At 38.4% G+C, this 24919-nt stretch overlaps 2 protein-coding genes across 2 annotated transcripts; both read right to left on the reverse strand.

Moving 5' to 3' along the window:
• Positions 1 to 32: 32 nt before the first annotated feature.
• On the reverse strand, positions 33 to 11867 carry nol11 (nucleolar protein 11). The gene is made up of 18 exons (XM_087787417.1): positions 11708 to 11867; positions 11028 to 11141; positions 10900 to 10956; positions 8777 to 8925; positions 8383 to 8440; positions 8114 to 8255; positions 6578 to 6784; positions 6419 to 6495; positions 4653 to 4773; positions 4516 to 4589; positions 3906 to 3971; positions 3656 to 3840; positions 2820 to 2945; positions 2404 to 2601; positions 2251 to 2329; positions 2101 to 2193; positions 1930 to 2037; positions 33 to 334 (listed from the first exon to the last, which is right to left on the reverse strand). Exons 1-18 carry the CDS (start codon positions 11852 to 11854, stop codon positions 221 to 223), a joined length of 2115 nt encoding a protein of 704 aa, XP_087643543.1. The 5' UTR covers positions 11855 to 11867; the 3' UTR covers positions 33 to 220.
• Positions 11868 to 13648: 1781 nt separating this feature from the next.
• On the reverse strand, positions 13649 to 24919 carry LOC148087351 (beta-2-glycoprotein 1-like). The gene is made up of 8 exons (XM_087787429.1): positions 24725 to 24919; positions 19519 to 19695; positions 19296 to 19392; positions 19160 to 19236; positions 16959 to 17147; positions 15553 to 15732; positions 14010 to 14207; positions 13649 to 13832 (listed from the first exon to the last, which is right to left on the reverse strand). Exons 1-8 carry the CDS (start codon positions 24795 to 24797, stop codon positions 13771 to 13773), a joined length of 1053 nt encoding a protein of 350 aa, XP_087643555.1. The 5' UTR covers positions 24798 to 24919; the 3' UTR covers positions 13649 to 13770.

The raw sequence follows: 24919 nt of genomic DNA on the forward strand, positions 1-24919 counted from the left end.
TAACAAAAGTTTCTTGAAAAAATGTCCAGTACTTCACGAATAAGTGTTTATTTCACGTGGAAACACAAAGTACACAGTCGGACCAACAACTACTGAGGTGGAAACGAAGAGAGAAAAAAAACCAGTTGTTTAAAGATTCACACAAAGATACATTTCCAGGTGTTTTCACTTCTTGACTCGATCGCGACGCTTCGATGCTGAAGATGTTGTTAAAATAAAATTAAAACAATTGAATTATTTCGATGGAATATTGTCCGACGTCTCGCTTCGACTTCATCTTGTCCAGCTCTCGCAGGCTGCTCTCCATCTTGCCGAGCTCCGAGTACAACTTCACCTGAGGACGAACAAATACTTGAAGGTGAGAAGCTTCATCAACCTGTAAATGTTTGTTTGTTTGTATATATATATATATACACACAAATATATACAAACAACGTTAAGGTTGGAAATTCAAACATAAATGTAACATGCAAATATATAACGTAATATAACATATATAAAATTAGAAGTTAAAGTGGAAGTAGTAGAAAAATAAAAGTAGTATTAGAATTAGTAGTAAAAGTAGAAGTAGTATTAGTAGTAGTGAAAGTAGAAGTGGAATTAGAAGTAAAAGAAGAAGTAGTGGAAGTTGTAGAAAAATAAAAGTAGTATTAGAATTAGTAGTAAAAGTAGTAGTATTAGTAGTAGTGAAAGTAGCAGTGGAATTAGAAGTAAAAGTAGAAGTTGAAGTTGTAGAAAAATAATAGTATTAAAATGAGTAGTAGAAAAATAAAAGTAGTATTAGAATTAGTAGTAAAAGTATAAGTAGTAGTAGTAGTGTTAGGTTAGGTAGAACTTTATCGATTGATTTATTGAAATAGTTTTTTTCCGATTAGACACAGCAATAAAGCAATTATTCATAAAAATAAGAACAAAGATAAATAAAGAGAAAGAACAAGATGATACAATCTAAGTCTAAAGATAAAGAACATAGATCGAAGAAAAATAACAAAGACAAAGGATACAAAGACTCATCATGATACTTTCGCTCCACTCCTGCCTAGTAGTGGAATTGGTAGTAAAAGTACAAGTAGTAGTAGAATTAGAAGTAGTAGTAGTAGTGAAAGTAGTAGTAAAAGTATAAGTAGGTCAAAGTGGAAGGAGTTGAAACATGAGTTGAAGATTTTCACCATTGAAATGAATGGGGTAGAAAAAGAGGAATAAAAGAAGGAGTGGAAGAGATAAAAGAAAGATAGAACATAGACTGCATTTGGAAAACGAGCTGAATTGATAAAAGTTTGAACCGTTCAAATCAGATAAAATTTGTGGGAGGAGAAGCGGAACAAAGTTAAGGTCAGAAGAAAACAGGATCTTAATTGTGCGACTGCTTCCCAGCATTCACACGAGGAATGCTTTCCAGTATTCACACAATAAGAGTATAAAGTTTCACTTTTGAAGAAATGTCAAATCACTACAAAATACAAATAAAAGTGTTAATGATCTTCTGATCGTCCTGGATCTGATCTTCAAGTCCGTGTCAAAGTCTTCAAAGTAACTTTTGTTCAAACGACTAAAACTTGGTTAACAACGCAGGGAAATAAAAGTCCAGCTTCAGTCACATGGTATCGAGTCAAAGAATTTGACAAAAACTTGTTTGGTTCAATGTTCTCAGAGAAAAAAATCTATATTAATATACATTAAATCACTTTTAAGGGATATAAACTGAACTTGATAGAACATATGCAAATTAAATATGGTGGTGTTTTCTCAACTATCCCACAATCCTTTGCAAACTTCATATTTCTTGTAAAATCTCTCGAAACCCAATAAAGTGATTTCTGTCACTCATTCTGACGTTTTTCCTCTTTTCTAATCAAGTTGAAAATTCAAAAAGGGTATCGATCGGCATGGTTTCCCAGCATTCACAACCACAGGGACTAGGGGGAGGACCTGGGTCTTGACGTAGCTGTGCAGGTTCATCAGCAGCTCCCGGGCGTCCGCCGTCATCACCAGGACCGTGAAGTGCGAGTCCAGCAGCAAACACACCCAGTCCATGATCTACGAGGCGACGGAGTTGAATCCTCAGGACAACACTTCAGGACCGGGATCTCAACTACAGACCTGGGACAGGCTCGGCGAGCGCAGGCCGAGGTTCTGGCGCAGAACGTCCTCGGAGTACTTCAGGTAGAGGAACTGAAGGAACCGCAGGAACAGCTGGAAGAGAGAGAGATGAAAGGCTGTCCACGAAGAAGAGTTTGTGCCGCGACTCACGAGGACGTGTTTGGACGAGAGGTCCTTCAGATGTGGGACGAGGTACGAGTCGCTGAAGGCCGTCTGCAGGATCTCGTTCCTACGAAGCGGTTAAAGAAACACCTTCACAGACGGCGTTGGTGTGACGGAGTGACGTGAACACATGAAGGATACAGCAGAGCAGCTTTGTGGATCCCGACCGGACACACCAGGAGGTCCGAGGACTTGCTCTTCTCGACGCCTCCTTCCTCCTCCGCGGCGCTGAAGCCGTTGTGCAGGTCGGTCTGGTCCTGGTCCGGGGAGGTCAGGGACTCCATGAACGAGACGCTCTCCTCGTCCGGACTCGCCTGCTCGGCCTCCGCGTCCGACATGCTGCGGCGAGACTCCAGGTGAGACTCCAGGTGAGACTCCAGGTGAGACTCCAGGTGAGACTCCAGGTGAGACTCCAGGTGAGACTCCAGGTGAGACTCCAGGTGAGACTCCAGGTGAGACTCCAGGTGAGACTCCAGGTGAGACTCCAGGTGAGACTCCAGGTGAGACTCCAGGTGAGCGTCTGATGGATCAAAGCTAGCGTTCGGACAAGAGTTTACCTGAGGAAGGCTCGCAGACACGTGCAGGTGATGGATTCTGGGATGTCTTGGAAGAACTGCAGGCAGAGCTGACAGAGGAAGAAGTCCTTCTTCTCCAGAGCCAGCAGCACCAGGCGAGGACATCCACTGCAGGACCAACACCAGTCAAACATCTCAAGTCTTCATGTCAGAACTTCACAGAAGAACCGTTTTTAAGCCTAATAAAGCATTTGAATACATTTCAAGGAAGGGTCCAGAGTATTACTCCGTGATTCGCTGTATAATTACTCCGTGAGGCTCCGGAGTATTACTCCAGGGTCCAGAGTATTACTCCGCGAGGGTCCGGAGTATTACTCCAGGGTCCAGAGTATTACTCCGCGACGCTCCAGAGTAATACTCCGAGAGGCTCCGGAGTATTACTCCGCGACGCTCCAGAGTAATACTCCGAGAAGCTCCAGAGTAATACTCCGCGAGGCTCCAGAGTATTACTCCGCGACGCTCCAGAGTATTACTCCGCGAGGCTCCAGAGTAATACTCCGCGAGGCTCCAGAGTAATACTCCGCGAGGCTCCAGAGTAATACTCCGCGAGGCTCCAGAGTAATACTCCGCGAGGCTCCAGAGTAATACTCCGCGAGGCTCCAGAGTATTACTCCGCGAGGCTCCAGAGTAATACTCCGCGAGGCTCCAGAGTATTACTCCGCGAGGCTCCAGAGTAATACTCCGCGAGGCTCCAGAGTAATACTCCGCGACGCTCCAGAGTAATACTCCGCGAGGCTCCAGAGTAATACTCCGCGACGCTCCAGAGTATTTCTCCGCGACTAAATTTCAACTTGGATGTGACGCCATCACTCACTGACCTGTGGAAGAGACACTGCGAGCGCACGAGTTGGGTCAGAGCACCACGAGGGTAGAAGGACTCGTCGTTCAGACCCCGGGACACGATGGCAGACGCCAGCCGACCCACCGACGGCTGCAGGTCCTTGAAGTCGGAGCGCGAGAGAAAACCATCCACTGCTTTCTTCACCTCCGCCTCAGACGCAGACTGAGATGAAGAGAAGAAACTTGAGTCGACTTTTATTCACACGGTTTTCATTCGACCTCCTTCACCTGAACCAGCTCCAGGATCTGATCCACGCTTAAAATGGCCGCCGACTGACTTTTACGCTGCGTTCGCTGTAAAAGAAAAACCTTTAAATAAATCATGTTCAGGCAGGAAACGAGTGATAAAAGTAAAGTCGGCAAATTGACGAGAATATTTTCAGACGTTAAATAACTTTTCATTCCTCCGGGGGGATTAATAAAGTCCATCTAATCCATTACAATCTTTTGATAACACATCCCTCCGAGTGACACTTGATTTTCACGACTTTAAAAACCGTAAATCAACCATTTTCATTGACACACGTCTGATCCAATCAAATCTCTTAGTGCTCCACTGAATGGGCGGAGCTTATGACAAAAAAGGGCCCATTGGATGATTTTCGGATTGATTTGTCAGTTGTATTCTTGTATTTTGACACTTATTTTATTTATATATCTATACATGTATAATTATTAGTATTTTTTCTTATTATACATTGATGTGTTATTTCCATTTCTGCTATAAATGGGAATTACTCTATGAAACGAATACAATTTATAATAAAATCCATCTGGTAAAACAAATCTTTGGTCAGAAGAGAAGCAAAAGCGTGTTTTTAAGTTAAAGTATCGTCACCGTCGGTCGGGTCTGGGTCGTGGTCACTTCTCCGGTCGTGTTCCATGAAGCCACAGAAGCAGGAGGTTTGGATCCTGAGCGAAGAAGAGAAACGAAAGTCAATCACGAACCACAAAAAAACGTTTTCTTCGACTCACCCTCGGTCTTGTTCTGTAACTTCCCGAGCGCCGAGGCCAGCGAGGACCTGGCGCACTCGTACGGGATCACGGACAGGGTTTTCCCATGAGGGATGAAGAACTTGCTGGACTGACTCCACAGCTGCGTTAGAAGAACAGCGATGTTGGAACCATCTGGAGACTCAGGCGCTTGTCGCCTTGTGCCGGCGGCGTGAAGGACGAGAACCTTGACACGCCGCCGGCAGAGTCAGGATCATCTACCAGCGTTATACTGGCCTCCTGCAGCACGGACTGCTGGGAGGACAGGGATCGCTGGACGACACCATTATGTCAGATCTAGTGGACAAGCTATGATGCAGTTCATACTAAACTCTGCAGCCAGAATTCTGAGCCGCTCTAGTAGAAGAACTCACATTTCTCCTTCAAACTCTTCACTGGTTTCTTTCAGGATCATTTTAAAATTCTGGTTCTTACTTTCAGATCTATTCATGGTCAGACCTTCATGATCTGATCCAGACTTACACCCCAGCTCGGGCTCTGAGGTCTGTGGATCAGAATCTACTGATGGTTCTTGAACTTCCGGACCAGAGGAGAGAAATCCTTCCAGACTGTTGCTCCTAAGCTTTGGAACCATCTCTGTGTTTGATGATCTACTGACTCCTTCAAGAAACATGTGTGTTTGATGATCTACTGACTCCTTCAAGAAACATCTGTGTTTGATGATCTACTGACTCCTTCAAGAAACATGTGTGTTTGATGATCTACTGACTCCTTCAAGAAACATGTGTGTTTGATGATCTACTGACTCCTTCAAGAAACATGTGTGTTTGATGATCTACTGACTCCTTCAAGAAACATCTGTGTTTGATGATCTACTGACTCCTTCAAGAAACATCTGTGTTTGATGATCTACTGACTCCTTCAAGAAACATGTGTGTTTGATGATCTACTGACTCCTTCAAGAAACATGTGTGTTTGATGATCTACTGACTCCTTCAAGAAACATCTGTGTTTGATGATCTACTGACTCCTTCAAGAAACATCTGTGTTTGATGATCTACTGACTCCTTCAAGAAACATCTGTGTTTGATGATCTACTGACTCCTTCAAGAAACATCTGTGTTTGATGATCTACTGACTCCTTCAAGAAACATCTCAAGACACTTTTATTTGAGCTTTTCCTTGATTCTCTGAGACTCTTGTGTTTGTCTCAATGTTATCTTGATCTTTTAAAGTATATATTTTATTGTGTATTGTTTTGATTGTTTAAGTTCTTTGTGACCCTGGTCTAGAAAATGTAAATTACTTACTACTAGATTCTGCACTGACAAACCTTGATGTTTGTCCAATCACAGCAGAGTGGGCGTGGTTAGGGGCAGCAAGCTTGAGATTATTTTCTAATGTCAATATCTTTATTGAAAAGAAAAGTTTTGTGCCAAAAGACACATACTTACGAGTACAATAGAGGTCCAAGATCAATTTAAGACTTAAATCAACACACCAGGTGCCCTTAAAGGAAAACAACTTTTGTGCTTGCATTTGTGAGTTTGTGTGTTTTCAAAACCTGCATATTGTTTTTTTGCTTAACAAGAAAATGTTAAACTAGTTTCAAGAACATTTCGAGCATGTGGCAAAAAAACACAGGGATAAAAATAACTGATAATCTTAGTGAAAGGAAATATTTCTACCTTTCATGATTGACTCTAGAGCGGACATTCTTATTCTTATTTTAATGTTTTCTCCAATGATTCATTTCTCTGGTGCGACAACGACGACGACATTCTTACCTGTCCATAGATTTTACTGCTCATCTCTTTTCCCGCCTGCAGTGTCTGGAAGTTCGTGTTCCAGATGCAGAGGAAGTCTGACGACAAGCGGATCAGAGGTCGGTTGGATTAACATCTGAAAGTGAAGCTTCTCGTCGAGGTCATTCCCTCGCGACCCACCTCTCCCCGCCCCGGCCGAGGGGTGTGGGACGCCCACGACGGCGATGTGCGCCTCGTCCAGGATCTGGACGGACGCCGCCTCCAGAGAGCCCTCGTCGATGGGGAGCTTCAGCAGCAGACTCCGGGGAAGAGGCAGAGCGAGGGGATCCTCGTCCGACCCTTGACCTCGCACCGGGATGACGCTTTGATACACGTGACCGTTTGGATCTGAACCACAAATGAACGTCCAGATCAAAGACAGTTTTGACTTGAGGCAGTGGTTTGATTGAAAATTAAACTGGTTTTCTTGTAAAAAATAGAGTAACATTCAGGCCTTAATAATGTATTTAGTTTATTTAGATCCACAGTGATATTGCGATAGAAACAGATTATTTTAAATAACGAGGATTGCGACCAATTCTTTCTTTTCATCGTTTATGATGATTATGAAGACATTTTTCTTTCTAAAACTTTTAATTATTTCATCACCAACCGTCTACATTAGTGTTGACTGCATCGACACGTGAGAACGGTTACAAGGATATCAAACCATAACCATTTAGGATATCAATTCAAATCCTTCTCTGCGTTTCATTTCTCATCAATAAATACATGTCTATTAAGGCGGAGCTTCCGTTGACCAGTAAGGCGTGTGAGTTTTGTACATGTGATGCAGACTGTGGTTTAAATAAGTAAGAGTTGATTGACATGATGCAGTGTGTTCAGGAGAACAGGTGGAAAGTAAGTAAGTAAAAAGTAATTTGGATTTATAGAGTGCTTTTCCAGACCAGGGTCACAAAGCGCTTCAACAATCAAAAACAATACTCAATAAAGTATATACTTTAAAGGTCAAGATAAAACTGATAACACAACAGGAGTTCCAGAAAGGTAGCAAGAAGCTTGAAATTGAAGGTGTGAATTTAAACGTTATTAGTGGCTATGCCCCACAGGTGGATGTGAACTAGAGGAGAAGGAAACATTCTGGAGTGAGGTAGAAGGAGTTTGGTATCCAGGACAGGCACACACATCTAGGTAATAAGTAATACTTGTTTACTTACGGTTACTCGCAGATTAATACTACAGAGACTTGTGGAGTAATGCTATGGTAACACATGGAGTAATATGACAAGAATCGTGTATTTTGCCGTTTATCAGATAAAAACGCTTCGAATGCAAGTATGATCCAGAAACTATGGTAAAAAAGTTCTGAGATTTATCTGACATGTTGGCGATAATTTAGTATTTGAAACGTCTATAAGAATAAATATTTGTCATAACTGCTCGAAGGGATGAGGTCGGAGGTTTTTGGATTGAGACAGAAAACTCTAGTGGTTAAACAGCGCAACTGCGATGGAAAGATATGGTATCAGTGATCTCGAATCTTTGTGTAACCAGTGACGCGACGGTTAGAAGCTTGGGTTACATTTGTAGAAAAGAAAGTTAGCTTCGACACCAGCAGTCTACAGAGAAGAAGAGTTGATATGTGGATGTACCTGCTGTGTTGGTCATATAATGATATAAATCAAATTCTAAATGACAGGATCAGTGAAGACTTACAGAGATAAAGAAGGTAAATGTGTTGATCCTGGCATCGGGCGGAGAAGCTGAGCGGAGACAGTCGCGGCTCTTCTCGCTCCAGCCTGTACCTCTGCAGGATGTTGGGGTTCAGTCTCTGGAGGTAGACCATGTGATCCCCCTTCTGTCGTTGGTGCGACAAAACATTCAAACGAAGACGCACAAAAAGACAAGAACGTAAAAACAAACGTCACTCAGAACCGTTTCCACTTGTCAAAGTTCACAAGCGATGCTGAAAAAACTCGTTTCACCTGCTCAGTGGAGAAGACGACCAGCTGTTGAGTGTCGGCGACAACGTTGATGCTCCACCTGAGACCAGACCACAAAAGATGTTTCAAAACACGTGGAAAGACTTGAATGTTGCTGCAATATTGTTAAAATGAACGAAGGAATAAAACACATGAACGTCAAGTGTTTTTTGTCTACAATCTGGTTCAATCCCACTTTCTCAAGGCTTTTCACCGTTTCACGTCAATCTCTGAACGTCGATAAAGAAGCTGGTGAAATGTGTGTTCATCGTTTCTTTCTGATACATATGTAGGTCTCGAATGTTTACAACAACTCATTAGAAATGTTTATAGTTTAGAAGTAAATGTCAAGATTCAGTTAAATTAAACACAGTCTTGTACACGCTTGGTTGCTCACCTGATGGTCTCCTCTGGTCCGAGGACGTCCTCCAGGGTCTGTTGAGGAGCACAGAGCAGAGCATCCAGGAGTCTCACGGATCCGTTCTGGAACAAAACCACCGGATCCCATCCAGGAACACAATTGAGGCAGAAGATGTCCGATAAGACCTGCAACACAAACATCTTGTTAACTCTAGTGAAAGGACACGAGTGCGTTTCACAAACAATCATCATCTAAAGTTCAGTTTTAGGATTTACAAGAGCAACATTTGGTGACAGAAGATTAACATTAAAGACGTCCAGTCCAATCACAAAAGGCTGTCGAGCACTAAAGGAAAAAACATCCCCTTTATGTCACACCAGACTAGAGCTGCACGATATTGGAAATATGTGTGAAATTCAATATTGTTGTCTTGAAGTACGATATCAATATTAACGTGATATTATTTTCTTTCACCTAAAAATGTAGTGGTGTGTGCGCGAGTACTGTAGTGAAGGTCCGGGGGATTGAATAAGGAAAACGATGCGATATTTTACATTCGTTTACTTCCGCGCTTCTGTGTCGACATGATGGTAGAAAAATATCTCTTCTAACGCTTTCGGTTTCCTGCAAAACTGAGCGACATCAGAGAGGAGCCGCCGGCGCGTCGTGATATCACCAAATCAAGAATAAATCCTTGTACACGCACACATAACACTTTATAAATGATGCTAACAACTTAGCTCGTTAGCATACGGTGAAGACGCACACATAACACTTTATAAATGATGCTAACAACTTAGCTTGTTAGCATACGGTGAAGACGCACACATAACACTTTATAAATGATGCTAACAACTTAGCTTGTTAGCATACGGTGAAGATGGACAGGTTTACACTTGTTTATAACACTTTATAAATGATGCTAACAACTTAGCTCGTTAGCATACGGTGAAGACGGACAGGTTTACACTTGTTTATAACACTTTATAAATGACGCTAACAACTTAGCTCGTTAGCATACGGTGAAGACGGACAGGTTTGTTTGGAAGTTCACGATCTTCTAAGAAAACAACTGAGACGAGATGAAAAGTTCTTACAATATGTTGCTTTAACAAAGGAGGTTGAAAGAGACGAGTGACTGGATCACTAGTGTTTGACTAGATCATAAGTTAGTATTACTTCACTGGATCACTAGTGTTTGACTAGATCATAAGTTAGTATTACTTCACTGGATCACTAGTGTTTGACTAGATCATAAGTTAGTATTACTTCACTGGATCACTAGTGTTTGACTAGATCATAAGTTAGTATTACTTCACTGGATCACTAGTGTTTGACTAGATCATAAGTTAGTATTACTTCACTGGATCACTAGTGTTTGACTAGATCACAAGTTAGTATTACTTCACTGGATCACTAGTGTTTGACTAGATCAAAAGTTAGTATTACTTCACTGGATCACTAGTGTTTGACTAGATCATAAGTTAGTATTACTTCACTGGATCACTAGTGTTTGACTAAATCATAAGTTAGTATTACTTCACTGGATCACTAGTGTTTGACTAGATCATAAGTTAGTATTACTTCAGTGGATCACTAGTGTTTGACTAGATCAGAAGTTAGTATTACTTCACTGGATCACTAGTGTTTGACTAGATCATAAGTTAGTATTACTTCACTGGATCACTAGTGTTTGACTAGATCATAAGTTAGTATTACTTCACTGGATCACTAGTGTTTGACTAGATCATAAGTTAGTATTACTTCACTGGATCACTAGTGTTTGACTAGATCATAAGTTAGTATTACTTCACTGGATCACTAGTGTTTGACTAGATCATAAGTTAGTATTACTTCACTGGATATACTGAATCAAGACACGTCGCCATAGCAACCGAGCCTAACAAGCTGCGCCGCACAGTTCACAGACGGACGGAGACGTAAACAACAACGAGACATAGAAGTACAAATTGACAACTTTACAGAACGTGACACTGATTGGTCGAAGTGTGTATTAAAGAAACACTTGATTTATACAATAAAACATTATAAATTATCACATGTTTTCGATGTATATCGCACGTGACAATATCGCGTTAACTATATTTTTTAGATATATCGCGCTGCCGTACACCAAACCTATCTTTATTCAAACTTACCGTTGCTTTGAAAGTCTTGTCGAGGAGCATGTCCTCCTCCTTCCATATCCTGATGACCTGGAAGACAGAAGATCAACAAAGATGACTCTTAAGAGTTAAAAGCAAAACAAAAAAACACCTAAACTTACATTTTTATCTGTAACTGCCACATATTCCTTTGACTGAGAGTTGAAAACTGCAGGACAAGTTAAACTCTGGCCTTGTTTCACTGTCCAGCTCCCGAGAGGCTTCTGGTCCGACACCTGCAGAGAAGAAGTCAACACTCAAGAACATCACAGACTCAAAGACTCAACTAGATATACATCATTTTTTTTACTTCACAAGACTTTTTTTAAACTGCTTGACTTGATCTTTTACTTTTCACATTACGTTTTGAAAGTGTTTTGTTGTTTTTCAATTATTACACATGTAAACACACTTGTATTAGCAGCTTGATCAAGTTATACTTATAAATATGTTGATACGTTCTGTTGCAGTAGACAACCTTTGACCCACACGTCACACGTGATCTGACTTTTGACACGAACGATGAATATTTTGTATTATTTTGACTGTGATGCTAAAGCTAGCTAACGCTAGCTAACACTAGCTAACACTAGCTAACACTAGCTAACACTAGCTAACACATGTTGACAACTACAAACACTACACAACTACACAACCCCACGATCTGGTGTACATGTACACACACGTGTGAGTTCTGGTCCACAATGACGGCACATGTTGACCAGAAACACAAGAGTTTAACGAACACGAGTCTTCAGTTGGACCGGCTCGGTTCTGGTCCCGAACTCTCGTCGTCCAGTACCTTGTAGAGGGTGACGGTTCGCGACGAGTCGGTGACGATGACATGGTCGTTGTCTCGCTCCCTTTCGAGCCCTTGGACGCCGGACTGGGAGAGCTTGTGAGTGGGTACGAGTCCACACAACGTGTAGCCTTCGTACAGCGCCGCCATGCTGGACGAGAAGAGAGCGTCGCTCCGGGGAAATCTCGCGAGATGTCAACGTGTCGACGTATGTGTCCACCCGGGGGCGCTCTAAGCACGAGGTCGTCAATACGTCACTTTCCCGGAGAATAATTCCAACAACTATTATTATTGATATATTCCAAAAGAGAGAGTTTGTGTTTGTTAACTCCAGTATGAACGGGCGCAGTCTGATGACGTCATTTGACTTATACCGTTTTGGTGTAAATATCTCTCTATCTCATCTCATAATATCTCATCTCATAATATCTTATCTCATCTCATCTCTTCTCATAATATCTCATCTGATAATATCTTATCTCATCTCATAATATCTCATCTCATCTCATAATATCTCATCTCATCTCATATTATCTCATCTCATCTCGTAATATCTTATCTCATCTCATAATATCTCATCTCATAATATCTCATCTCATAATATCTCATCTCATCTCATAATATCTCATCTCATAAGATCTTATCTCATCTCATCTCCTCTCATCTCATCTCATAATATCTTATCTCATCTCATCTCCTCTCATCTCATCTCATAATATCTTATCTCATCTCATCTCCTCTCATCTCATCTCATAATATCTTATCTCATCTCTTCTCCTCTCATCTCATCTCATCTCATAATATCTTATCTCATCTCAGCTCCTCTCCTCTCATCTCATAATATCTTATCTCATCTCATCTCCTCTCATAATATCTTATCTCATCTCATCTCCTCTCATCTCATCTCATAATATCTTATCTCCTCTCATCTCATCTCATAATATCTTATCTCATCTCATCTCCTCTCATCTCATTTTATAATATCTCATCTCATCTCATCTTATCTCATCTAATCTCCTCTCATCTTATCTCATCTCATCTCATCTCATCTCATTTTATAATATCTCATCTCATAATATCTCATCTCATAATATCTCATCTCCTCTCATCTCATCTCATAATATCTTATCTCCTCTCATCTCATCTCATAATATCTTATCTCATCTCATCTCCTCTCATCTCATTTTATAATATCTCATCTCATCTCATCTCATCTTATCTCATCTAATCTCCTCTCATCTTATCTCATCTCATCTCATCTCATTTTATAATATCTCATCTCATAATATCTCATCTCATAATATCTCATCTCATCTCATCTCATCTCATAATATCTTATCTCATCTCATCTCCTCTCCTCTCATCTCATAATATCTTATCTATCTCATCTCCTCTCATAATATCTTATCTCATCTCATCTCATCTCCTCTCATCTCATCTCATAATATCTTATCTCATCTCATCTCATAATATCTTATCTCATCTCATCTCCTCTCATCTCATCTCATAATATCTTATCTCCTCTCATCTCATCTCATAATATCTTATCTCATCTCATCTCCTCTCATCTCATTTTATAATATCTCATCTCATCTCATCTAATCTCCTCTCATCTTATCTCATCTCATCTCATCTCATATTATAATATCTCATCTCATAATATCTCATCTCATAATATCTTATCTCATCTCATCTCCTCTCATCTCATCTCATAATATCTTATCTCATCTCATCTCCTCTCATCTCATCTCATAATATCTTATCTCATCTCATCTCCTCTCATCTCATCTCATAATATCTTATCTCATCTCATCTCATCTCCTCTCATCTCATCTCATAATATCTTATCTCATCTCATCTCCTCTCATCTCATCTCATAATATCTTATCTCATCTCATCTCATCTAATGTTTGCATGAGTTGTACACGATAGTGAGAAAGAGGATGATTTCAAAGTGTTCTTTATAAAGCACACATTTCACAAAAAGGCAGATCAATAAAACGAAAACAAGCGACACATGACTCGGATCATTATCTTGACGCTCAGAGAAGTCGTGTCTTTCTTCTTCAGCATTGTTGGATTTCAGAAGGAAGGGCGGCTGTGAGAAGGTATTCCATCTGCTTGGGTTCTAGAGAGTAGAGCAGACGTGTGAGAACTTTTGAAGTTTGACGAGAACAACCATCAGACACAATATCTGTGAACTTGTGTAGTTGACCTGCTGCAGGTGCGAACGAAGACTTGAAGAAAAGATAAAAGAAGAGACGACCTTCGTCCAGAGGTCGAAGATAAAATCTAGCCAGTTTACCTTGGAAGCAGACGGGGACGACGAGGTTTCCATCCATGCACTGAGCTGGAACTGCATATCCACACTTCCTGGTCTGGTCCATGCAGTAGAAGTACACCAGGTCATTGTGCCAGACTTTGTTGTGCTTCAGGTTTTCGATCCAGATCTTCTTTCCTTTGTATAAGATCCTCCCTCGTTCAATTCCAATCGTGCAGTGAGCTGCAGGTGACGAGACGTCACAATCAAAACCACATCAGTGTGTGATTGTTTTATTGAAATGTGTTTTCTTTAAGCATTTAATTATAATTTTGAAGTACCGTATTTTCCACGCTATAAGGTGCAGCCTTTAAATTTCTCAAAAAACGACAGTGCGCCTTATAATCCGGAGCGTTTTATATATGAACATTACTTGGTTTTTGACTTGTTTACAAACACTGTCATGACTCTGAGCGACTGAGCCGACACGACGTGGGCGGGATGACGTCATTGCGTCATGTGACGACGTAGAAGTCGCATCATGGTGGACGACTATGGAGTAAGTTTACTGCCACCGGTTTGAGCGAGCGTGTCTTGGTTGTTGAACACTCAAAGTCACTCTGCTGCGCTCAACCAGTCATACACGTGCACTCTAGCCGTCATACACGCACTCTAGCCGTCATACACGCGCTCAACTTCACTGCTGCTCAAAATTTGTCTGCTCACAACACCAGTCTCATGCGCTGCTGCGTGAAGCCTTTTAAAAATAATTTGAACATCGTTGGGAGTGAACAAAGTTGTCAGACGCTTAATAAAGTTTGACTTTATCTGACTGTTTTGTTGACGACGTTCCCTTTAGCTCAGCTTTATCTAGTGGATGATAACACAACCCCAGTCCAACGTTTGTATCTTTTATTCTATGCGCCTTATAATCCGGTGCAAAGTATTTATGAAAACACTTCTAAAATAGGCCAAACATTGAAGGTGAGCCTTATGATCCGGTGTCTAATAGTGCGGAAAATACAGTATTTTATATATTTATATTAAAAGGTTGAATAATGGGTTTGACATTCTAATTCCAATAATTCAAAAAATATTTTTTCTAAATACTATATATTTCAATTTACAGTCTTTTAAATTCGATATGAATGTTGGTATCACACCAGACTAAACCAGCAGAGCACCGAGCTACCGGATCAAACTTTCAGCCAATCGTGTGACGAGGAGACGATCATGTGACGACGTAGAAGTCGCATCAATTCATCCGAATCACAACTTATTGTCGTTTTGAACGTTGGTGTGAATTTGAACGTGAAAGCGAGTTGCTCTGGGCTCGACTGGATTAGTCTGGCCTTGTGGCACTATTATTACAGCACTTTTATTTTGAAGGATACAAATTATGTACAGAAAAATAAGAACAAAATCATCTTCTCATTTAACTAATTGTTCAATTTAATTATCCAATGAAATTACATTTTATTTCATTAAATTAATTTATAAATCAATAAAAAAAAACCTTGAAAGGTTCAATTCCATCCATAGACACAATAACGTTTGATATAAAAGCAGGATAAGAACCTCCTCCTACCTTTGCACGAGGGCTTCTGGGACCATTCTCCATTTACCTGGCAGGTGACCCGGGGCGCCCCCTCCAGGACAAAGTCGTCATTGCAGTCGTACCCCACCGTCTCCATGAAGTAAAAGTCTCTGGTTTCGTCGTCAAGAAGCTGCCCTTGATCGATGGTCTGAGGCGGCGGACATGTTACCACTGAGAACACATCAGTGCTGGATTATAGTTGAAAATTGTTGGATTATAGTTGAAAATTGTTGGATTATAGTTGAAAATTGTTTGATTCTAGTTGAAAATTGTTGGATTACAGTTGAAAATTGTTTGATTATAGTTCAAAATTGTTTGATTATAGTTTAAAATTGTTTAATTATAGTTAAAAATTGTTTGATTACAGTTGAAAATTGTTTAATTATAGTTAAAAAATGTTTGATTACAGTTGAAAATTGTTTGATTATAGTTGAAAATTGTTTGATTATAGTTGAAATTGTTTGATTCTAGTTGAAAATTGTTTGATTATAGTTTAAAATTGTTTAATTATAGTTAAAAATTGTTTGATTACAGTTGAAAATTGTTTAATTATAGTTAAAAAATGTTTGATTACAGTTGAAAATTGTTTGATTATAGTTGAAAATTGTTTGATTATAGTTGAAATTGTTTGATTCTAGTTGAAAATTGTTTGATTATAGTTTAAAATTGTTTAATTATAGTTAAAAATTGTTTGATTACAGTTGAAAATTGTTTAATTATAGTTAAAAAATGTTTGATTACAGTTGAAAATTGTTGGATTACAGTTGAAAATTGTTTGATTATAGTTGAAAATTGTTTGATTATAGTTGAAAATTGTTTGATTATAGTTGAAAATTGTTTGATTCTAGTTGAAAATTGTTGGATTACAGTTGAAAATTGTTTGATTCTAGTTGAAAATTGTTTGATTCTAGTTGAAAATTGTTTGATTATAGTTGAAATTGTTTGATTCTAGTTGAAAATTGTTTGATTATAGTTGAAATTGTTTGATTCTAGTTGAAAATTGTTTGATAGTTGAAAATTGTTTGATTATAGTTGAAATTGTTTGATTATAGTTGAAATTGTTTGATTATAGTTGAAAATTGTTTGATTACAGTTGAAAATTGTTTGATTATAGTTAAAAATTGTTTGATTATAGTTGAAAATTGTTTGATTATAGTTGAAAATTGTTTGATTACAGTTGAAAATTGTTTGATTATTGTTGAAAATTGTTTGATTATAGTTGAAAATTGTTTGATTCTAGTTGAAAATTGTTTGATTATAGTTGAAAATTGTTTGATTCTAGTTGAAAATTGTTTGATTATAGTTGAAAATTGTTTGATTATAGTTGAAAATTGTTTGATTCTAGTTGTTTTGCTCGGTGCTGGACTAGTCTGGTGAGATGTCTGTCATGAACATACTTCTACACTCCGGCGTCTCCGTCCAGGACCCGCGAGCCGTACAGTGCGTCTTCTTGTTCCCGGACAGAGCGAGCGGAGGAAGGCAAGCGTATGTCGCTCCGACTCCGTACGAAACCCTGTCGTTGTGGACGAGCCTGTCGTAGATGATCATCCCGGACTCTGGGATGGGAGCCAGACCACAGGTCACGGCTGTGGAGATCAGAACAATTCTAGTTGAGGTGAAACGACACGACACTGACCAACAATCATCGTTTCTGTTCAAAACTCATGAGAAAGTCAAGCAAAGACGCTCAAAATAAATCATATTGTTATGTCTCGTGTGTCTTTCTTGGTGTTTCCTGTTTTTATTTTGAAACCTGCTCCCTTCTGTGTCTGTGACTTTCCTTTCCGTTCCCTCCCCCTGCTGATTATTGTCTCCACCTGTCTTGTGTTCTGCAGCTGCCAGTGATTGCTGGCAGCCTTCATATTCTGCTCACTCTCCCTCAGTCTTTGTCGGTTCGTCACACTTGTTGTCTCGTGCTCGTCGAGTTTGTGTTTCACGTTTTAGACTCCCTATTCCAGATTGTTTTGACCCCTGGTACGTTTTCTCGTTTTTCTGCCTGCCTGTGACCTTGACCTGTTTTTCTGGATATCGTACCTGTCGGATATACAGTATATTTCCTGGACTACTGTGACGATCCTCTGCCTGCTGCTAATAAATCTGTCAAGTTTGACGATCAGACACTTTCTGCTCCTGGGTTTCCTTCTGCAACCTGACAATATATAAACAATCATTTCTCTATTTTTCATACATATTCTTACTCGCCACATTTTTCACTTTGTTCATTTTCTCATGAGAATAAACTTTGGTGGATGAATCCATGTTTGATTACAGTTGAAAATTGTTTGATTATAGTTGAAAATTGTTTGATTATAGTTGAAAATTGTTGGATTACAGTTTTAAATTGTTTGATTATAGTTGAAAATTGTTGGATTATAGTTGAAAATTGTTGGATTATAGTTGAAAATTGTTGGATTACAGTTTTAAATTGTTTGATTATAGTTGAAAATTGTTGGATTACAGTTTTAAATTGTTTGATTATAGTTGAAAATTGTTGGATTACAGTTTTAAATTGTTTGATTACAGTTGAAAATTGTTGGATTATAGTTGAAAATTGTTTGATTATAGTTGAAAATTGTTGGATTATAGTTGAAAATTGTTGGATTATAGTTGAAAATTGTTTGATTACAGTTTTAAATTGTTTGATTATAGTTGAAAATTGTTGGATTATAGTTGAAAATTGTTGGATTATAGTTGAAAATTGTTTGATTACAGTTTTAAATTGTTGGATTATAGTTGAAAATTGTTTGATTACAGTTGAAAATTGTTGGATTATAGTTGAAATTGTTTGATTATAGTTGAAAATTGTTTGATTACAGTTTTAAATTGTTTGATTACAGTTGAAAATAGTTTGATTATAGTTGAAAATTGTTTGATTACAGTTTTAAATTGTTTGATTATAGTTGAAAATTGTTGGATTACAGTTGAAATTGTTGGATTACAGTTTTAAATTGTTTGATTACAGTTGAAAATAGTTTGATTATAGTTGAAAATTGTTTGATTACAGTTTTAAATTGTTTGATTATAGTTGAAAATTGTTTGATTATAGTTGAAAATTGTTTGATTATAGTTGAAAATTGTTTGATTACAGTTTTAAATTGTTGGATTACAGTTTTAAATTGTTGGATTACAGTTTTAAATTGTTGGATTACAGTTTTAAATTGTTTGATTATAGTTGAAAATTGTTGGATTACAGTTGAAAATTGTTGGATTATAGTTGAAAATTGTTGGATTATAGTTGAAAATTGTTGGATTATAGTTGAAAATTGTTTGATTATAGTTGAAAATTGTTGGATTATAGTTGAAAATTGTTTGATTACAGTTTTAAATTGTTTGATTATAGTTGAAAATTGTTGGATTACAGTTTTAAATTGTTTGATAACAGTTGAAAATTGTTGGATTATAGTTGAAAATTGTTGGATTATAGTTGAAAATTGTTTGATTACAGTTGAATGGTTTGATTATAGTTGAAAATTGTTTGATTACAGTTGAATGGTTTGATTGTCTTGATTCGTTTCTACATTAACGATCATGAAACATCAGTTTCTCTCACAACAAAACACAAGAGTTTGCGAAACACAACATTCACATCAGGACTCACGTGTGCAGACAGGTACAGGTGTGCTCCAGGTGCCGTTGGCCAGACAGACGGCCATCTTGTCTCCCACCAGAGTGAACCTGCAGGAGAGCTTTGTTAACTCTGAGACGAGGGATTCTCCTGGAAGTGTTGGATTCACCCTTCATGGCAGCTGTAGTTGACGCTGCTCTGGTACGTGTTGTCTTCGTAGAACACGTCGCCGTGGGTCACGTCTCCGGGATAAGGACAGTGAACGGCTGCGAGACCAGGGTTTGTGTTACGTTTGTGCAAATGTTGGTCATGAGGTGATGAGTTGACGAGGTATGAGGTCATGAGGTGAAGAGGTCATGAGGTGAAGAGGTCATGAGGTCATGGATACTCACGCCCGCACAAGAGTTTGGTTGCAGTCCAGGATCCAGAACAACCGCAGGTGATGACACGAGGGCCGAACCTCTGCTGGTATCCCTCCTCACAGGACAAGGTTAGTTCTGCTCCGGGGTCATAGAACCTCTGGAGTCCATCGTCTCGAGCGTGAGCTGGAATCACTGGTCGTGGACAAACTGTTGGAGGGAGAGACGTAGATTCAAACTATCTATAATTCACAATGTAAGTAAGAATGTAAGTGATAGTTATTTGTAAAGAGCCTTTCAAGACCAGATTCACTGAGCACTTCAAACACAGATGTTTCTTGAAGGAGTCAGTAGATCATCAAACACAGATGTTTCTTGAAGGAGTCGGTAGATCATCAAACACAGATGTTTCTTGAAGGAGTCAGTAGATCATCAAACACAGATGTTTCTTGAAGGAGTCAGTAGATCATCAAACACAGATGTTTCTTGAAGGAGTCAGTAGATCATCAAACACAGATGTTTCTTGAAGGAGTCAGTAGATCATCAAACACAGATGTTTCTTGAAGGAGTCAGTAGATCATCAAACACACATGTTTCTTGAAGGAGTCAGTAGATCATCAAACACAGGTGTTTCTTGAAGGAGTCAGTAGATCATCAAACACAGATGTTTCTTGAAGGAGTCAGTAGATCATCAAACACAGATGTTTCTTGAAGGAGTCAGTAGATCATCAAACACAGATGTTTCTTGAAGGAGTCAGTAGATCATCAAACACACATGTTTCTTGAAGGAGTCAGTAGATCATCAAACACACATGTTTCTTGAAGGAGTCAGTAGATCATCAAACACAGATGTTTCTTGAAGGAGTCAGTAGATCATCAAACACAGATGTTTCTAGAAGGAGTCAGTAGATCATCAAACACAGATGTTTCTTGAAGGAGTCAGTAGATCATCAAACACACATGTTTCTTGAAGGAGTCAGTAGATCATCAAACACAGATGTTTCTTGAAGGAGTCAGTAGATCATCAAACACAGATGTTTCTTGAAGGAGTCAGTAGATCATCAAACACAGATGTTTCTTGAAGGAGTCAGTAGATCATCAAACACAGAGATGTTTCTTGAAGGAGTCAGTAGATCATCAAACACAGATGTTTCTTGAAGGAGTCAGTAGATCATCAAACACAGATGTTTCTTGAAGGAGTCAGTAGATCATCAAACACAGATGTTTCTTAAAGGAGTCAGTAGATCATCAAACACAGATGTTTCTTGAAGGAGTCAGTAGATCATCAAACACAGATGTTTCTTGAAGGAGTCAGTAGATCATCAAACACAGATGTTTCTTAAAGGAGTCAGTAGATCATCAAACACAGATGTTTCTTGAAGGAGTCAGTAGATCATCAAACACAGATGTTTCTTGAAGGAGTCAGTAGATCATCAAACACACATGTTTCTTGAAGGAGTCAGTAGATCATCAAACACAGATGTTTCTTGAAGGAGTCAGTAGATCATCAAACACAGATGTTTCTTAAAGGAGTCAGTAGATCATCAAACACAGATGTTTCTTGAAGGAGTCAGTAGATCATCAAACACAGATGTTTCTTGAAGGAGTCAGTAGATCATCAAACACAGATGTTTCTTGAAGGAGTCAGTAGATCATCAAACACAGAGATGTTTCTTGAAGGAGTCAGTAGATCATCAAACACAGATGTTTCTTGAAGGAGTCAGTAGATCATCAAACACACATGTTTCTTGAAGGAGTCAGTAGATCATCAAACACAGATGTTTCTTGAAGGAGTCAGTAGATCATCAAACACAGATGTTTCTTGAAGGAGTCAGTAGATCATCAAACACAGAGATGTTTCTTGAAGGAGTCAGTAGATCATCAAACACAGATGTTTCTTGAAGGAGTCAGTAGATCATCAAACACAGATGTTTCTTGAAGGAGTCAGTAGATCATCAAACACAGATGTTTCTTGAAGGAGTCAGTAGATCATCAAACACAGAGATGTTTCTTGAAGGAGTCAGTAGATCATCAAACACAGATGTTTCTTGAAGGAGTCAGTTGATCATCAAACACAGATGTTTCTTGAAGGAGTCAGTAGATCATCAAACACAGATGTTTCTTGAAGGAGTCAGTAGATCATCAAACACAGAGATGTTTCTTGAAGGAGTCAGTAGATCATCAAACACAGATGTTTCTTGAAGGAGTCAGTAGATCATCAAACACAGAGATGTTTCTTGAAGGAGTCAGTAGATCATCAAACACAGATGTTTCTTGAAGGAGTCAGTAGATCATCAAACACAGATGTTTCTTGAAGGAGTCAGTAGATCATCAAACACAGATGTTTCTTGAAGGAGTCAGTAGATCATCAAACACAGAGATGTTTCTTGAAGGAGTCAGTAGATCATCAAACACAGATGTTTCTTGAAGGAGTCAGTAGATCATCAAACACAGAGATGTTTCTTGAAGGAGTCAGTAGATCATCAAACACACATGTTTCTTGAAGGAGTCAGTAGATCATCAAACACAGATGTTTCTTGAAGGAGTCAGTAGATCATCAAACACAGATGTTTCTTGAAGGAGTCAGTAGATCATCAAACACAGATGTTTCTTGAAGGAGTCAGTAGATCATCAAACACAGAGATGTTTCTTGAAGGAGTCAGTAGATCATCAAACACAGATGTTTCTTGAAGGAGTCAGTAGATCATCAAACACAGATGTTTCTTGAAGGAGTCAGTAGATCATCAAACACAGATGTTTCTTGAAGGAGTCAGTAGATCATCAAACACAGATGTTTCTTGAAGGAGTCAGTAGATCATCAAACACAGATGTTTCTTGAAGGAGTCAGTAGATCATCAAACACAGATGTTTCTTGAAGGAGTCAGTAGATCATCAAACACAGATGTTTCTTGAAGGAGTCAGTAGATCATCAAACACAGATGTTTCTTGAAGGAGTCAGTAGATCATCAAACACAGAGATGTTTCTTGAAGGAGTCAGTAGATCATCAAACACAGATGTTTCTTGAAGGAGTCAGTAGATCATCAAACACAGAGATGTTTCTTGAAGGAGTCAGTAGATCATCAAACACACATGTTTCTTGAAGGAGTCAGTAGATCATCAAACACAGATGTTTCTTGAAGGAGTCAGTAGATCATCAAACACAGATGTTTCTTGAAGGAGTCAGTAGATCATCAAACACAGATGTTTCTTGAAGGAGTCAGTAGATCATCAAACACAGAGATGTTTCTTGAAGGAGTCAGTAGATCATCAAACACAGATGTTTCTTGAAGGAGTCAGTAGATCATCAAACACAGAGATGTTTCTTGAAGGAGTCAGTAGATCATCAAACACAGATGTTTCTTGAAGGAGTCAGTAGATCATCAAACACAGATGTTTCTTGAAGGAGTCAGTAGATCATCAAACACAGATGTTTCTTGAAGGAGTCAGTAGATCATCAAACACAGAGATGTTTCTTGAAGGAGTCAGTAGATCATCAAACACAGATGTTTCTTGAAGGAGTCAGTTGATCATCAAACACAGATGTTTCTTGAAGGAGTCAGTAGATCATCAAACACAGATGTTTCTTGAAGGAGTCAGTAGATCATCAAACACAGAGATGTTTCTTGAAGGAGTCAGTAGATCATCAAACACAGATGTTTCTTGAAGGAGTCAGTAGATCATCAAACACAGAGATGTTTCTTGAAGGAGTCAGTAGATCATCAAACACAGATGTTTCTTGAAGGAGTCAGTAGATCATCAAACACAGATGTTTCTTGAAGGAGTCAGTAGATCATCAAACACAGATGTTTCTTGAAGGAGTCAGTAGATCATCAAACACAGAGATGTTTCTTGAAGGAGTCAGTAGATCATCAAACACAGATGTTTCTTGAAGGAGTCAGTAGATCATCAAACACAGAGATGTTTCTTGAAGGAGTCAGTAGATCATCAAACACACATGTTTCTTGAAGGAGTCAGTAGATCATCAAACACAGATGTTTCTTGAAGGAGTCAGTAGATCATCAAACACAGATGTTTCTTGAAGGAGTCAGTAGATCATCAAACACAGATGTTTCTTGAAGGAGTCAGTAGATCATCAAACACAGAGATGTTTCTTGAAGGAGTCAGTAGATCATCAAACACAGATGTTTCTTGAAGGAGTCAGTAGATCATCAAACACAGATGTTTCTTGAAGGAGTCAGTAGATCATCAAACACAGATGTTTCTTGAAGGAGTCAGTAGATCATCAAACACATATGTTTCTTGAAGGAGTCAGTAGATCATCAAACACAGATGTTTCTTGAAGGAGTCAGTAGATCATCAAACACGCATGTTTCTTGAAGGAGTCAGTAGATCATCAAACACAGATGTTTCTTGAAGGAGTCAGTAGATCATCAAACACAGAGATGGTTCCAAAGCTTAGGAGCAACAGTCTGGAAGGATTTCTCTCCTCTGGTCCGGAAGTTCAGGAACCATCAGTAGATTCTGATCCACAGACCTCAGCAACTTCAACTTTAATCAAACAATTTTCAACTATAATCAAACAATTTTCAACTATAATCAAACAATTTTCAACTATAATCAAACAATTTCCAACTATAATCAAATAATTTTCAACTATAATCAAACATTTTTCAACTATAATCAAACAATGTTCAACTATAATCAAACATTTTTCAACAATCAAACAATTTTCAACTAGAATCAAACAATTTTCAACTAGAATCAAACAATTTTCAACTATAATCAAACAATTTTCAACTATAATCAAACAATTTTCAACTATAATCCAACAATTTTCAACAATCAAACAATTTTCAACTAGAATCAAACAATTTTCAACTATAATCAAACAATTTTCAACTATAATCAAACAATCTAACAATTTTCAACTATAATCAAACAATTTTCAACTGTAATCAAACAATTTTCAACTATAATCAAACAATTTTCAACTATAATCAAACAATCTAACAATTTTCAACTATAATCAAACAATTTTCAACTATAATCAAACATTTTTCAACAATCAAACAATTTTCAACTATAATCAAACAATTTTCAACTATAATCAAACAATTTTCAACTATAATCCAACAATCAAACAATTTTCAACTATAATCAAACAATTTTCAACTATAATCTAACAATTTTCAACTATAATCTAACAATTTTAACTGTAATCAAACAATTTTCAAAGCTGTATCAACAAGGTTCAAAGGTCAAACAACTATGAGTTACCGTGATGATCTGATGCCACAAATGAAAGAAGATAAAAACAGAAAAACAGCTGAAAAACCCTCAGTGACTCCATTTTAGTCAAAACAAATCTTCTTGCTCAAGCTGTTTGTACTTTATTAACAGCAAACAGAAAAGACTGTTCGTCATACAAACTGGTCTCTTCGAACTTCCTGTTTTTTTTAAGTAAAACCAGAA

This window comes from Callionymus lyra, chromosome 1, assembly GCF_982586985.1.
Source record: "Callionymus lyra chromosome 1, fCalLyr1.hap1.1, whole genome shotgun sequence".
Classification (NCBI taxonomy): Eukaryota; Metazoa; Chordata; class Actinopteri; order Syngnathiformes; family Callionymidae; genus Callionymus; species Callionymus lyra.